Source organism: Bombina bombina, chromosome 11, assembly GCF_027579735.1.
Source record: "Bombina bombina isolate aBomBom1 chromosome 11, aBomBom1.pri, whole genome shotgun sequence".
In the NCBI taxonomy this organism is placed as follows: Eukaryota; Metazoa; Chordata; class Amphibia; order Anura; family Bombinatoridae; genus Bombina; species Bombina bombina.
Window position 1 is genome coordinate 52,759,274 of NC_069509.1, and position 16,293 is coordinate 52,775,566.

At 37.4% G+C, this 16,293-nt stretch overlaps 1 protein-coding gene across 4 annotated transcripts in view; it reads right to left on the bottom strand.

Moving 5' to 3' along the window:
• Nucleotides 1-2,146: 2,146 nt before the first annotated feature.
• Nucleotides 2,147-16,293, bottom strand: part of SRL (sarcalumenin) — a 52,123-nt gene continuing 37,976 nt past the window's right edge. The window contains exons 2-9 of one of the 4 annotated variants that reach the window (XM_053694459.1): nucleotides 15,410-16,057; nucleotides 14,036-15,322; nucleotides 11,678-11,776; nucleotides 11,344-11,439; nucleotides 10,289-10,324; nucleotides 9,391-9,507; nucleotides 6,520-6,753; nucleotides 2,147-4,752 (exon numbers count right to left, since the gene is read on the bottom strand). In XM_053694459.1, coding sequence (XP_053550434.1) covers nucleotides 3,941-4,752; nucleotides 6,520-6,753; nucleotides 9,391-9,507; nucleotides 10,289-10,324; nucleotides 11,344-11,439; nucleotides 11,678-11,776; nucleotides 14,036-15,322; nucleotides 15,410-16,057 — 3,329 coding nt within the window. In that variant the 3' untranslated portion in view covers nucleotides 2,147-3,940. Of the gene's footprint in view, nucleotides 4,753-6,519; nucleotides 6,754-9,390; nucleotides 9,508-10,288; nucleotides 10,325-11,343; nucleotides 11,440-11,677; nucleotides 11,777-14,035; nucleotides 16,058-16,293 lie in introns of all 4 variants that reach the window. The other 3 variants (XM_053694458.1, XM_053694456.1, XM_053694457.1) reach the window with 3 other exon arrangements.

Genomic DNA, 16,293 nt, shown 5'->3' on the forward strand with positions numbered 1-16,293 from the left:
TAGGACAATGGTTTGGGATCAGTATAGTCTGATGTAGTCTGATGTCTCAAGGTCTGGGGTAATGGTTTGGGATCAGTGTAGCCTGATGTCTGATGGTCTGGCACAATGGTTTGGGATCAGTGTAGCCTGATGTCTCATGATCTGGTACAATGATTTGGGATCAGTGTAGTTTGATGTCTCATGGTCTGGGACAATGGTTTGGGCTCAGTATAGTCTGAAGTAGTCTGATGTCTCATGTTCTGGTCCAATGCTTTGGGATCAGTATAGTCTGATGTAGTCTGAAGTCTCATGGTCTGGGACAATGGTTTGGGATCAGTGTAGCCTGATGTCTCATGGTCTGGGACAATGGTTTGGGATCAGTTTAGCCTGATGGTCTGGCAATGGTTTAGGATCAGTGTAGTCTGATGTCTGATGGTCTGGGAATGGTTTGGGATTAGTATAGTCTGATGTCTCATGGTCTGGGATCAGTGTAGTCTGATGTAGTCTGATGTGTCATGGTTTGGGACAATGGTTTGGGATCAGTATAGCCTGATGTCTCATGGTCTGTGACAATGGTTTGGGATCAATATAGGCTGAAGTTTCATGGTCTGAGACAATGGTTTGAGATCAATGTAGTCTGATGTTTCATGGTCTGGGACAATGGTTTGGGATCAGTATCGTCTGATGTAGTCTAATGTCTCATGGTCTGGGACAATGGTTTGGGATCAGTATAGTCTGATGTAGTCTGATGTCTCATGGTCTGGGACAATGGTTTAGGATCAGTGTAGTCTGATGTCTCATGGTCTGGGATAATGGTTTGGAATCAGTGTAGTCTGATGTCTCATGGGACAATGGTTTGCGATTAATGTAGTCTGATGTTTCATGGTCTGGGACAATGGTTTGGGATCAGTGTAGACTTGTGTCTCATGGTCTGGGACAATGGTTTGGGATCAGTGTAGTCTGATGTCTCATGGTCTGGGACAATGGTTTAGGATCAGTGTAGTCTGATGTCTCATGGTCTGGGACAATGGTTTGGGATCAGTGTAGTCTGATGTCTCAAGGTCTGGGACAATGGTTTGAGATCAGTGTAGTCTGTTGTCTCATGGTCTGGGACAATGGTTTAAGATTAGTGTAGTCTGATGTCTCATAGTCTGGGACAATGGTTTGGGATCAGTATTGTCTAATGTAGTCTAATGTCTCATGGTCTGGGACAATGGTTTGGGATCAGTATAGTCTGATGTAGTCTGATGTCTCATGGTCTGAGACAATGGTTTGGAATCAGTGTTGTCTGATGTCTCATGGGACAATGGTTTGCTATCAATGTAGTCTGATGTTTCATGGTCTGGGACAATGGTTTGGGATCAGTGTAGACTTGTGTCTCATGGTCTGGAACAATGGTTTGGGATCAGTGTAGTCTGATATCTCATGGTCTGGGACAATGGTTTATGATCAGTGTAGTCTGATGTCTCATGGTCTGGGACAATGGTTTAGGATCAGTGTAGTCTGATGTCTCATGGTCTGGGACAATGATTTGGGATCAGTGTAGTCTGATGTCTCAAGGTCTGGGACAATGGTTTGAGATCAGTGTAGTCTGTTGTCTCATGGTCTGGGACAATGGTTTAAGATCAGTGTAGTCTGATGTCTCATAGTCTTTTGCATATAGAATAGAACCATTGCACCTACGGGATCAAGTGGAGCGTTGGGACAAACATTGTCTATGAACACTCTGAACAAACAGAGTAATCTTGAGTAACTGGTACACATGTTATTGTTTGTTTTACATGATCCTTTGTCTTTTAATTTATTGTTTTTTTATTTGTTGTTTTTAATACCATTCAATCATTGGTTACTTCATATATATATATATATATATATATATATATATATATATATATATATATATATATATATATATATATATATATATATTACTATTCTTTCCCTTATTGATAAGGTCCACTCACACAGAGACAGTGCACCCCCCACAAAAAACAACTTGTGTTGTCTTTTCTGCTGTATACGTGCACTATTTTGAGCCTACCTCAGTATGTTTTTATGGAAAGATGCTAACTACCAGATGCTGTTCTGTTATTTATAATATGTCTGTGAGAGAGGACAGATATGGCTGAGGTGCTTATAAAACAAGAGACAATAAACAGAAAAGAGGTTGGCTGTCAACAAGCTCAAATATTTTATTGTTCTTCAAAAGTTAAAGTTAAGTCAGCTCAAAGAATCATATTAAAATGAGAAGCTGCAATTTTTATTAAAAAAAAAACAACAGAATTTATTAATTGGACCAAACATTTTGCACTTGCTGCTTTAACCTAACACATGTAACCCCTTGAATGCTGAAGGGGGCTGCAAAATATTGCAGAAAATACACCTACTTTAAACACAAAGAAATTCAACAAAAAGGGATTTTTTTTTTTTAACATTCCCTCTCATGCTCTCCTCTCTAGTCTTGTATGTCACATTCTAGCATACAGTCTCATCCAGTTTGCTGTCCATCTGGCATTCGAAGGGTTAAGGCAGCAAGACGCATTAGAAACAACAGATTGTTGTATGAAGTGATTTAAACCACAAAGGAACTCTGGAACCCCCTCAAATTTAATCCTTAAATTTATTTTACGGTTGGCAGTGCTTTTGAGTAGTTACCAAAAAATTGTTAAATTTAAACTGATATCAATAGTTTGTTTCAATACTTAGCATATTTAAGAATCCCCTTTAGGGGTTTAAAAAAAAGTAAAATGAATTAAAGGAAATGTATTGTTGAGCCTTAACAAAGTCCTCAGAGAAACAGAGGCCATTTTGTTGTGAATATGTTATCTTAATAGCAATTGGCCTAGCTGTCCATACTTTGTTATAAAGTGTATGCAGAACAAAATTAATATTTTCCGAAAGATACTGAAGATCATAATTTGTAAAGTCAATCTAGAAATCTTTGTGTTATCAATTTTGTTTTTCAATTTGTAAATCTGTATACATCTTAATTAAACATGTGCATTTGTTTTCAGACAAGCGATCCTAATGACAATTTCATTATTCAGAATTTTCATTCACAAACAAATAGGTAATGGCTTTTTTAACTAACTGACTAATATGAGAATTAACAAACCAATGAAAATGAGTTGATTAATTTGTCCATTCCATAAAGGGATAATCCATATATATATATATATATATATATATATATTTGTGTGTGTGTGAATTTTCAATATTTGATATTTGATTATCCCTTTAACAAATTAACAAATTAATTAAGTTTGGTTCATTTTTAATTAGTTAATTGTTTGCGACTGAAAACTCAAAATAACAAAAAAGATTAGTTATCATACGTCCAAAATCAAATGCACACACTTAATATTAATGTTTTGAAGTATAGTCTACCTCCTATTACTTGGATGTTGTAGGAAAGATCCAAAGTTCCACATAACATAAGTTGAGCCACTGAGTTATTAACTACATGTAGAGAGCTACCATATTGAATCATAAAACTGTTTTTTTCCCATCGCCTTGTGTCATTCATATTATTTGCAATAATGGAAAAATCAGAGAGACTCCTTCTCTTTTACGAGCAATTGACAACTGCCCTGTCCTGAGCACTTCTTCACGAAAATGCACAGTTGTAGAAGGAGCAATAGTGAGCATTACTAGTGCAGGCTCTCTGAATGTCCCACTATCACTATTGAGATCACAATGTCTTCCTTTAGATACCACATTCAGCACCATAGTGAACAGTAACAAACTGGTCCTTCTAGCACAGAAGGGATCAGTATATTATGTCACTGTTTGGGTTTGCACAGTGCAATGTCTGTGATACATCTTGAGGACACATTGTAAAAAAGTATATGGCGTTATAAGATTTTCTAGACCAGATAAAATCCGCCACAAATGGAACCTGCACTGAAAAACATTGTTTATTTTTTATGGAAACTTGAGAGGGGTTTAGGAGGAAAAAGTTTTAATGTTTCTTATAACGATTCTTTGGTGTCTCGCCACATCCAGTCACATCACAGTTGAGTCCTCCGGCCTTTTTTCCCAGCCCAATGCTGCCAAGAAGGTCTGGAAGCTCATGAGTGATTGCCCTCTCAATCTTTTCAAGGTTACAACCCCCCATGTATGAGCACTGCTGGGAGAGGAGCTTAAAGCTTGTGATGGAGTTAACTCCAAAGAAATCTTTGTAGGCTTCTTTGTTTGGAAGATCAAACTTGCTAACATTGGTCTTGGCCAGGATGGACTTGAAGATGAAGAATTTGTCTGGTTCCTCCACTATATCCTTAAATACCAGTTCTCCATCACTGAAGAAAGTCATCTTTTCTTTGTAGGTCTGGAGGTACCTATCCACTAGCAAGGCATGAATTCTAACTCTGATAGCATGCTGACGGATGAAGGCAATTTTGTTTTCAAGACGATTCTCAATGACTTGGTTGAGATCCTCCAGAAGGGAGATCTCTTCCTTGAGGAACAGCTCCCGATGAGTTTCAGGGTGATAGTCATCTGGCCAGAAAGAGCTGACATAGACTCTTGGAGGCTCTGTCACATTTATCAGAGGAGCTAAGCTCCAGAAGAGGGCACCATATACTCTCATCAGTTCCTGTGTGGCCAAGCTGTCAGCTTTGTTCAGGATGATGCGGATTTGGGACTCTCGTCCCTTTAGCTGCCTAAAGAGCATTTCCAACTCTAAACCAACATCCAGCTTGGTTGGATCAAACACCACAAAGATCAAGTCTGCACGGTCAATAAACCATTGACAGACCTCATTAAAAGGGTAGCCTACAAACAAAATAAAGAGGATAATTAGACATGCCATACTATACAATAAAATATAAACACTTCTGTACACCTTTGTTTCATCTTGTGCCCATCCAGTAAAAAGATGTATCTGTCCTTTAGCATGCCTAACTACATATAGTATATCACTTTTAACATTTAAATACATAAGAAGGGCACCAGAAAAGTTATTGGCAAAGGTGTTACTGCCACCTAAAGGCCATATAAAAAAAGGTTTTACAAAATTGTCAGTCTTAAAAATATTTACATAATGTCCTCAACTGATGGGTAGTTTTCTGAAAAAGAAGGTATGCACAAGTGATTTTACTAAAGTGTAGATATTAGGCCTCCCTCAACCACTAATCACTATAGTGTATTTTTATCTAAGTCTTACAATCACTTTAACCTGTTTATTGTGATCAACAATTTAGCTGTATTTTTGTTGAAAAATATTAGAAGTGTTTCAGTTTTGTATATTAAAATGTTAATCCTGGGGTGTAACTAGACATCACTTGGCACCAGGAAATAGGCCCAGGGGGAAGGGGGTATTTCAATCTCTCTATTTCTCTGCTTGCATTTAAAGGGACACTCAATCAAAATTAAACTTTCATTATTCAGAGAGCATGCCATTTTAAACAACTTTCCAATTTACTTCCAATAACAAAATGTGCACAGTCTTTTTATATTTAAACTTTTTGAGTTACCAGCTCCTACTGAGCATGTGCAAGAATAAGTGTGTATGAATTTGTGAATGGCTGATGGATGTCACATGGTATGTGTATGCATTTGTGATTGGCTGATGGCTGTCACATGGTACAGGGGGAGTGGAAAAAAACATAACTTAAAATTGTCAGAAAAAAAAATCTACTTATTTGAAGTTCAGACTAAGTGCTATTGCATTGTCTTGTTATCTTGCAATTGTTGATTATGCAGATCTACTGTGTTGACTATTCATTTAAAGGACCACTGAATACAGTAGAATTGCATAATTAACAAGTGCATAATTAAAAGACAATGATTTAACACCTACTCTGAATTTCAAATAAGCAGTAGATTTTTTTTCTGTCAAATCTATTTTTTTCTCCCATTTTCCAGCTCCCTGTATCATGTGACAGACATCAACCAATCACAGACTAGTATACGTATACCCTGTGAGCGTGTGCACATGCTCAGTAGGAGTTTGTTCCCCAGAAAGTGTGCTTATAAAAAGACTGTGCAAAATTTGGTAATGGAAGTAAATTTGAAAGTGTCTTAAAACTGGATGCTCTTTCTGAATCATAAAAGTTTACTTTGACTTGAGTGTCTCTTTAACAGAGGTTGAGTCGGCAGCCACATTGGAACAAAAGGAGGTTCTTCTATGTGACTGTGAGTCATCCTTCTCTCTTGGTTAGTCCATATCAAAGGATATACACTTGTGCAGCCTTCCTGTACAAATATGGTGCTAGATTTTGTACAACAACATGATGAAAGCAATCTTGGAAACCCGGTCACCATATTTGGAAAGGTAAATGCCTACACATTTGTGTACACTGTAAGCATGGTTTTGCAGGGCTGGTGGGCACACAAAGGGGCCAGACATATTGCAGATGGAGACCAAGCCTCCCAAGTCCCCCTTGTAGTAACACCTCTACTAACTGGGCCAAATGGAACCCCTAGATGTGTGTGGGTCCAGTTTCAGAGAGACCTCTGAGACTCCTGTAGTTACATACATGTGTTGATCACTTGCTATAATATTTCTTAGGATTTTTTTATACAGATCCAGACTCCTACCTCTTTCCTGTTGCTTGCGGTTTTCAATGATACCAGGTGTGTCCACAAAAGAGACTCTTTCCAGTAGCTTGTGGGGAATTTCAATTCCAATTAGCTTCTCCAGGAAATTCTGGCCAAACTTTTCAAGTGGGGAAAAGGAACGAGCGCTGTCTGCAGCCATCACAATACCTTCAATAGTCTTCATCTTTGACCCGTGCATTAGAACAGTGAATTCAGAGGTTGTGGGTTCAGCACCTATCAGAAAATTGACATGACATTATGTTAACCTGACATCCAGGGTTCAAAAACCTTCCAATGATTAAAGGGTAGTGTACCTGCTGTAGTGTATTCAATTGTTTACAAATAGCTCATTTACTTTTAGAGCGGCATTTTAAATAGCTAATTTTGTCTGTGGTATCCTTAACTATTTTGAAAGTTTCTATACTTAAGTTTAGGCTATAGAAAAGCAGTGTACACATAGCCAGCAGAAGAAATTACACTCTCAGCGGGGATTAGGAGAGATAAGTAATAAAAATATTATTTTTCAATTGTTCTCTCTAAAAATTAGGCTTTGCTTTATAAACAGAGATAATATAAAGAAGCATGTGTGTGTACAGAAAGTGATAACATAAGGATATCTGATTTACCTGCAAGCTCAACCCATTATTATATGTTCTGTTTATTCTTTAAGTGATGATAAAATCAGATCCGTAATATTAGTGATATTTTAGATGGAGTTTAAAGGGACATTATACACTCATTTTTTCTTTGCATAAATGTTTTGTAGATGATCTATTTATATAGCCCATAAAGTTTTAAAAAAAAATAAATGTATAGTTTTGCTTATTTTTAAATAACATTGCTCTGATTTTCAGACTCCTAACCAAGCCCCAAAGTTTTATTTGAATACCGTCAGCTACCTACTCCAGCTTGCTCCTGTTTGTGTAAAGGGTCTTTTCATATGCAAAAGAAGGGGGAGGGGGGGAGTGTCTTATTTGCCACTTGCAGTGGGCTTTCCAACTGCCTTTTCAACAGAGCTAAACTGAAAGCTTCTAAGTAAGTTTTTAAACCATTTTATACTGGATTTTTATATCAGTATCTGTGCATCTTATTCTTTATAGTAGTGTCTATTACATATAGTTATATGAAAATGAGTGTATACTGTCCCTTTAATTCATCATTTGTAATGAAGTTGCACTATAACTTGCAATTCAAATACCCCATGCTTTGCTGCTCACTTCAAAAGTAAATTTTTCTGTGAGCTAACGGTTTGAATCCAATCAGTGCTCACCCCATATGGCACTTTTGTTGTAGCTAGAGTGCTGATTGTAAAACAGTTCAAACCTTTAACTCACAGAAAAAAATGACTTTATTTACATACAATTGGGCCTATCTATCAAGCTCTGAATGGAGCTTGACGGCCCGTGTTTCTGGCGAGCCTGCAGACTCGCCAGAAACAGCAGTTATGAAGCAGCGGTCTAAAGACTGCTGCTCCATAACTCTGTCCGCCTGCTCTGATGAGGCGGACAGGAATCGCCACAATGCAACCCGATCGAGTACGATCGGGTTGATTGACACCTCCCTGCTGGCGGCCGATTGGCCTCGAGTCTGCAGGGGGCGGCGTTGCACCAGCAGCTCTTGTGAGCTGCTGGTGCAATGCTGAATACGGAGAGCGTATTGCTCTCCGCATTCAGCGAGGTCGTGCGGACCTGATCCGCACTGTCGGATCAGGTCCGCAAGACCTTTGATAATTCTGCCCCCATGTGTGCAATCATGGCACAAATGATTGTAAAAGCTTCTCTGGGATCCCCTTTGTTCAGAAATAGCAGACATACATGACTTTGCCATCGCTTTTTGGTAATTATAAGGCCGCTAATTGCAGCTGCGCACCACACTTCTTTTATACCCGGCAGTGAAGGGGTTAATCAGGTAGCTTGTATGGTTTATTTTATCTTTAGAGTAGAGATAATCCTCCCACCCTCTGATCCCTCCCAAATGGCTCTCTTCCCTCCCTAATCCCCCACTGGTCACCAGGGCCGTACTGGGAATAAAAAACAGTCCTGGAAAAATATGAGGACCAGCCTTATTTTCCATTGATTCGGTAGAATGCACATGCCACATTTTTCTCAAAGGGGATTACTGGGACATTCTTTCCCAATATTTTTTCCAGAATTAAATGATATTACTTTGTATTAAATAACAATGCCAGATTGATGTTATATAGCAACCCTACAACCCAATTGCATCCATTAATCACCCTTTTAATTGTAGCTGCTGCAGCCCACCGGGAAATCTCTTGGTATCCTGGTAGGCCAATCCGGCCTAGCTGGTCACCACCATCTAGGTACTGGCAGAAAGTCTGCCAGTATGCAGTTTTTTTTTTTGTTTTTTTTTTATTATTATTATTATTATTTATATTTTTTTATATTTATTTTAATGCAGTGTAGTGGTCCTCCTCAACCCCACACCTCCCTGATCCCCCCATATAGCTCTCTAACCCTTCTCCTCACGCTGCTTGCGGCCATCTTTAGTACTGGCAGCTGTCTGCCAGTACCTATAAAATATGTTTCTTTTCTAAAGCACTATATGGCAGCAGTGTATGCAGCAATGCTTGTAAAAATGTTATGCATTGTTGCAAAGAACACTGAAATATAGTGACAAAGACATGTACACTCCCTTAGCCTAAGCATTCTATAATGGGGAAGCAACTGTTTAAACGAAGGATACCAAGGTACAGATGAGTAATTGACAACAGAAGTAAATTTATTTTATTTTTTTAAAGTGTACACCTTATCTGCATCATGAAACTTTCTTATGAATACAATACTGACCTGACCTTTATGTAATACTCACACCATTGTGAAACTTCAAATAAACTTTTTACTGCCTTACCTGTGTACAGTTGGTAGGGGGTCTCATCCAGCCCCAAGAGGTAGTTGATCATGGTGGACTTCCCAACACTCCATGGTCCCAAAAAGAGCACCATTGGTTTTGAAGTAATCTCGCCATCTGGAAAATAGAACAAGAAAACAGATTGAAGGAAAAGACAATAAAAACCAGAGAGAAAACTATTGGAACTTACAATAGGGCGTTGTCACTGCATAAAATTACAACATTTTAAGCAAAGTACCACTACTTTTTTTATTTTTAAAGCACATTGATAAATGTCTTAAGGTAGTATCTCAAGTTTTGGAAGAGAATAAAAGAAAGCCATTGAATTCAACGATTTCTAAATTCTGCTGTCCCTCCCACCATCGTAAGATTGTTATACTATTGTTTGCAACTAATTTTTACCCAGTATGTCAGTTATATAAGATATCAAACAGAATCTCTTATTCAATAAATATTTTATTAGTAATACCCCAAAGATACATTGTAGACCTCCCTGGATTAGGAAAGACAAAAACAGCCAAAGATAAGCAAAATAAACATTTAAGCAGGACAAGGCCAGCCATAAAGCATTAAAATATGAGGCCGTCTTGACAGCCGTGGACCAGTGATGGGTAACCAGTACGTCATAAAGGGCCACAGGCTGCCCTTATGTCCTCACAAGGGCCCCATTCAAATGTATTTGAGAAGGAAAGTGGAGATGTAGTGTGGTAAAATTGTCGATACATATTTTCTCTGGTTAAAAAAAAAACATTATGTCCTACTACAGATGAAATGATGGATCTACAGGTTTCCTTTGAGGGCTGCATGTAGCCCTTGGGCCTCCAGTTGCCCACCACTGTGCCAGACACACAAGCTGAGTAGGCCAGAGGGTACAAGCAATTACAGCAGTATTACCCACCTGCGGCCGAGTCAGCAAGGGTACGTCCAAGATAAGCTGTTAGCGAAGGGGAGGTAAATGTGTGTCAGCATTAAATCACAAGTAAGGGGTAGAAAGGTTTGGGGGGAAATAAATTTGTCTATCAGGGTTATGGGGAACTGTTATTGACCTTTCTAAATCATTTGCTTGTTAACACAGTTACTGGCACCTACACAAATCCAGGAAAGACAAAATTGGTACTTTTAGACCATGATACATTATCTTTAGATTTATTTATCAAACTAAACTTTAGGATAAAATAGACAGTGGAATTAAATAGATAGACAAATCCTATCTATATGTGCCGTTAACACAAATCAATTCGTTTTTTTAGACGATTTAAGAATTTTTTTTGCATGGTATTTGTTCTTTTAAAATAAGACGGTAAATGTAAAAAAAAAAAAAAAGTAGAGGTACTTTTCAATATTTAGTCCACGTGGTTACTGGACAATAGAACCACTCTATGTTTAAAAAAACTTTCTTCTTAAAAACGTGGATTTTTGCTGACAGAGTATGGGTTGAAGTGAGCAGGACATGGATTGATATTTACAGTATATGAGTTCAAGTGGGCAAACTGTGGTTTCTATATGTGAAAAAAATGGGGGAGAAATATGTACTGTATGTATGGATTCAGGTGGACAGGCTGGGGTTTTACATGATCAGAGCATGGTTCCAAATGAGCAAAATGGGCCTTAATGGTCATATTATGGTAAAAAATTAGTTCAAGTGAACAAAATGTGGTGTAAATGTTTAAGTGGACAAAATATGGCCATATTATGCAGGTTATATGAATGTGATCTTAAATAAGTAGAATGTGTCTGTACATTGGCAGAACAAAGTTTTACGTGAGCAGAACGTTATTGACATAACAAGAACATGGAAATAAGGTGTCTTGACTTCGTTCATAGGCATCAATGTATATCACCAAATACATAAAAAAGTACAAATATTTGCCACCAAACAAAAACATTTTTAGCAGCTATCAGCCAATCATGGTTTGAGGCCATATGCTGCTTCCACAGTCTTAAAGTTCCTACCTGTAATTTCATGCTGTCTCAGCTCATTGTATTTATAGGACAGCTCTAGAGGTTTGATTGCTGAGTGGTAGATCTTTCTTAGCTTCTGTAGTACTGCTGCAAGGGAGACAAATATATACAATAACTTAAAAGAAAATGGATGGGGCGTGTGACAAAACAAGGCCTCAGCTTAGGCCTTGTAACATTAGCTGCAACCTAATAAGCTCTTCACTTAGTTGGTGTTTTTACTGCATTCAAAGTATTTTGAGGTTCTATAAATAATTGGTATCATGCATTATGTCATTACAAGAGTCTGTAAAGGACATATAAAGTAACAAGCTTGTTCTTTCCTTACCTGAGTAGTCATCTGTTGGCTTCTCATCTGTGAGCTTTAGTGTGCTGTCTATGTGGGTTCGATCCCTCTTGGAAATTTCTTCAGAATCATCCACATCCTCTGTTATGGAAAAAAGAAAAATCACTCATTCCTCTTATCTTTCAAGTATCCAGCAACACATAGGTGCTCATTACCTTAAAGCAGGGCTGGGGAACCTTGGCCCTCCAGATGTTTCAGAACTACATTTCCCATGATGCTCAAACTGGACTTCAGAGTGCCTAAGCATCATGGGTAATGTAGTTCTGAAACACCAGGAGTGCAAAGGTCCCCCATCCCTGACTTAAAGGGACATTCTAAGGCAAAAGTTACATTTACTGTAATTTGTCATACCATGGAATATTTGCATTGCAGATCTTAGCATGCTGAGGGTTTTACCTGCACAAAAGGTTAAATACATAGGTAACATCTTGCTCAGGAGAAACAAGCATTGCAGTTCCGGGACACAGTATGGCCATTGTTGGGGCTCTTGACTGCTTATGAGTTGAAATACTTTTGGCTACAGAGCAGGACTTTGCCTATGTGTTTAACCCATTTGCATAGTCTCTTCAACTCTTATATAGTTCAGTCATACTGATGACATGTCTAATATGTCCCTAGATCTGATTAATGTTTTTTTGCACCCAACATGAACTGTCAATTACTTTTTTTACATCTCATCTAACTGATGAACTGTCTGTTGCTAAATATGACAGATTAACTATTTCCTACATCCAAATGAAAAACTGTCTAATTCTTGAGATTACATATATTGCCTCCTTACTCCATTGAAATGTAATCAATTTAACTATATACTCTATTCCTTTAGCTATCAGATTTTGCAAACAACCTGTCTATAAATAATAGGTTCTGTTTCACAGTAACTATATGAATAAGTACTAGGGTTGGTGCTTTTTGTCATTGTAAATAAGCCATTACTTTCCCATAGCAATTTGTGAGTCTCTTAATCAACAAGCCAAACCCATTTGTTCTCACAATTTAGAAGTCAGAGGCCCTGTACCTTTAGGGAAAACCCATGAACAGTCTAATGGTAGATGGTTATGTATGTAAATAGATATTTAAAACATCACCGCACTTATGTAGACCAACTTATAGTTTCATCAGATAAAGGAGTCTTCATAACTCATTGTGATGGTTTATATATTAATTACTTAACTACAAACTTTACTCTCACACCTAAGGGACTAAAACACAAGACAAAAAATATGAGTTATTTCTGAAAAGCAACTTTGATATGAAGTTATGACCATGAGTGTTGAATATATCGCTAACTATAATAGTTACATTGCCTGAGATTATAATCTCTGTATCTTTGTCACCTCTATATCTGGGCTCTCCAGACATAGAGGTGACACGTCTACTTTCCTACTAGTGTCTCAGCAGCAGTTACCTATAGGATTGTCACTTTTATTAACTGGCCATAACTATAGTCATGGCTACTTCTGTAACTTGATGTGAGTGTAAACCAGAGAAAAGACTGTTACTTATCTAAAATCACAATTGTTGTGTGAATTTTTACCCTAAAACACTTCAGAAATACCAGCAATGCTAGAATCTATTTCCTATAATGTTCTATGTTTGAACCCAGTTATAAAATTACTGACCGTGGCAGTGAAACCACCCTAAATGTCCATTAAGATTATTTACTGTGTGAAGATAAAACAACTCTCTTAGGACTAAGGGTTACACTTTTATGAGCTGATGAAATTATTTTATATAATGGTGAAAAGCTAGAAAATAATATGTTACACCATACATGGCATACATTTGTTTCAATATTAGACATATCCTTTATGACATTGCTAGGCATCTTTAATGATTAATGTCATAATAAATCACATTTTATAAAGGTAACAAAAAAAATGCTTTATGTAGTAATATGATAATGAATCAGCTGAATAGTTCTCTCTTTATATTTCTATGGATCTTTTCATTCCAAGTAAACATACTTCTTTTAGCCTCTTTGATGCCAAAAGCAGTGAACTACAATCATTTTGAAAGCTCATAAGTTAATTATAATTATCATTAAGAATCTGACCTTAATATTGACAATCTTAAACTATAATCTGACTAAATTAATTTAGGAATGAATTGTAATCATGATTTAAAAAAAACAAGAAATTATATTTGTTTTATGCTGCTCTGCACCCAATATAAATCCTGAATCATTGCCTACTATCCTTAAAATATGACCTATTAAAATTAATTGATACAAGTTTTCAAAATAGTAAAGGATGAGGGGACATTCTTGTCATGTTATTTAGATTTTTAAACTTGTATTATTTTCTTGAAAAGAAGGAAATGGGCAGGGTTGATCTCTACCTTTTTGCTGTGCCTTTCTTGGTTTGCCAGTTTTCTTTTGAGCTGCTTTTGCAGGAGGATTCAGTGGCTGTTCCTCATTTGGTGCTGGTTCCTTAACACTTCTCTCATTCTCAGCAGCATCTTCATCCTTAACAAATGTGCTTCCAACAACCTCTTCTGATTGCTCCTCATGTGTATTTAGCTCTGATTCTTCAGTTAGCTCTTTCTCTACTTCCTGTGATTCATCAACATTATGATCATCATCATCCTCATTTATGTCATCATCATCATCTTCATTATCATCTTCATCGTGATTATGATCATCATCATCATCATCTCCTACCAGTATTCCTTTTTCATCCTTTTCAACCAATTGGTCTGCTGTTTCGGTAGGGTTTTCACCCTCAAATTCATATTCCTTTGAGTGTTCTTGATTGCTATAATCTGAAGCACTATTGACTTCCTCTAAGATTTTTATGGACTCATCATCCTCATTTATGTCATCATCATCTTCATTATCATCTTCACCATCATTATCATCATCATCTCCTACCGGTATTCCTTTTTCAGCCTTTGATATGTCCCCTTCTCTTTTATTTTCATCAGCTTTTTCATGTGACTCTTCTTTGTCGATATTTAACTCCTCAAGACTACCTGTCTCCTCTTCTGAGGAGTTTTCACCCTCCTTATCAATAACCAATTGGTCTGCTGTTTCAGTAGATTTTTCACCCTCATTTTCATATTCCTTTGAGTCTTCTTGATTGCTATAATATGACTCACTATCGACTTCCTCTGAGATTTTTATGGACTCATAATCCTCATTTATGTCATCATCATCATCATCATTATCATCTTCATCATCATTATCATCATCATCATCATCATCATCATCTCCTACCTGTATTCCTTTTTCATCCTTTGATATGTCCCCTTCTCTTTTATTTTCATTAGCTTTTTCATGTGACTCTTCTTTGTCTATATATAACTCCTCTAGACTACCTGTCTCGTCTTCTGAGGAGTTTTCAGCCTCCTTATCATTAACAAATTGGTCTGCTGTTTCAGTAGGGTTTTCACCTCCATTTTCATATTCCTTTGGCTCTTCTTGATTGCTATAATCTGACTCAGTATTGACTTCCTCTGAGATTTCTATGGACTCTGAGGTACCTTCAGTGCCTTGGTGTTCAGTGTATGTTTCTTCCAGAATAACACCTTCTACCTGCTGCACATCTTCTGACTCATCATCCAAAGAGACAAGATTATCTGTTTCCAGAATATTCATGTCATTTTCTGAACTGGGGGAATCATTGTCTGCTAAAAGAGAGTCAGAAACATAATTTGTCTCATAATTGGTGACCTTGCCATCATCTTTGAAATCAAACTGCCCAGTAGCCTTACCTTGGTGTTCCAAAACTGAGATGTCCAGATCACCTTGCTCATTTCTGGTCCCACTGATACTGAGAGCTTGTTTGTCTTCAGTAATGGTCTCTTTAGCTTCCTCTGATATCTGATAAGATTCACTTTCCTCTTTTCCTTCAAAATAAGGCTCTCCATCTTGCACACTCTCTATTTCTTCTAATAAATGTTCATCAGCAACATCATCATTATCCTCCACTATTTCACCCACTTTACTTTCAAGTTCCTTGTGTGTATTTATATCAACTTCCTCAAAATCAACTATAAGAGTTTCCTCAACATGCAAGATATCTTCTTCTTTATTAAGCTCTGATTCATCTAGTTCATTGCTGACACTAGTTACTGTTTCACAAACAGGGACATCTCTGGTGATATTAGGTTTTACTAGCCCATCATTTTTCAAGACATCAGTTTGAACCTTAATCTTTTCTGTGCTCTCAGAACCACATTCCTGTGGTTTTACAGCCTGTGTCTCTGCATCAAGGACCTCTGTTTGTGGAAGCAGTAAACTCTTTTCTATTAGAATCTGTTCAGCGTAGATTGACTTCTCATCCAATGTTGGTTCCACAGAGGACATCTGGCCTTCTGCAATGTTTCCCGCATCATCAGTACCATCAGGAACTTGAAGTTCTAAACAGAAGATGATTAGTCAGTGTCATCTTAGCACTGAACTCTTGAAGAGAGCCAAAACAATTTGGTTATAGTCTGACTGTTTGTCCAGAAACATTTGATGCGTGTTGTGGTTAAAGTGTTACCCTGAATTTACAAGTTTGTGGATTTAATTCCAGTATTAGTATTCTGCACTCCTGGTCACAATTCCATATACTGTACATCTCTTGCCCTAAGATTTACTTTACCCAACCAAT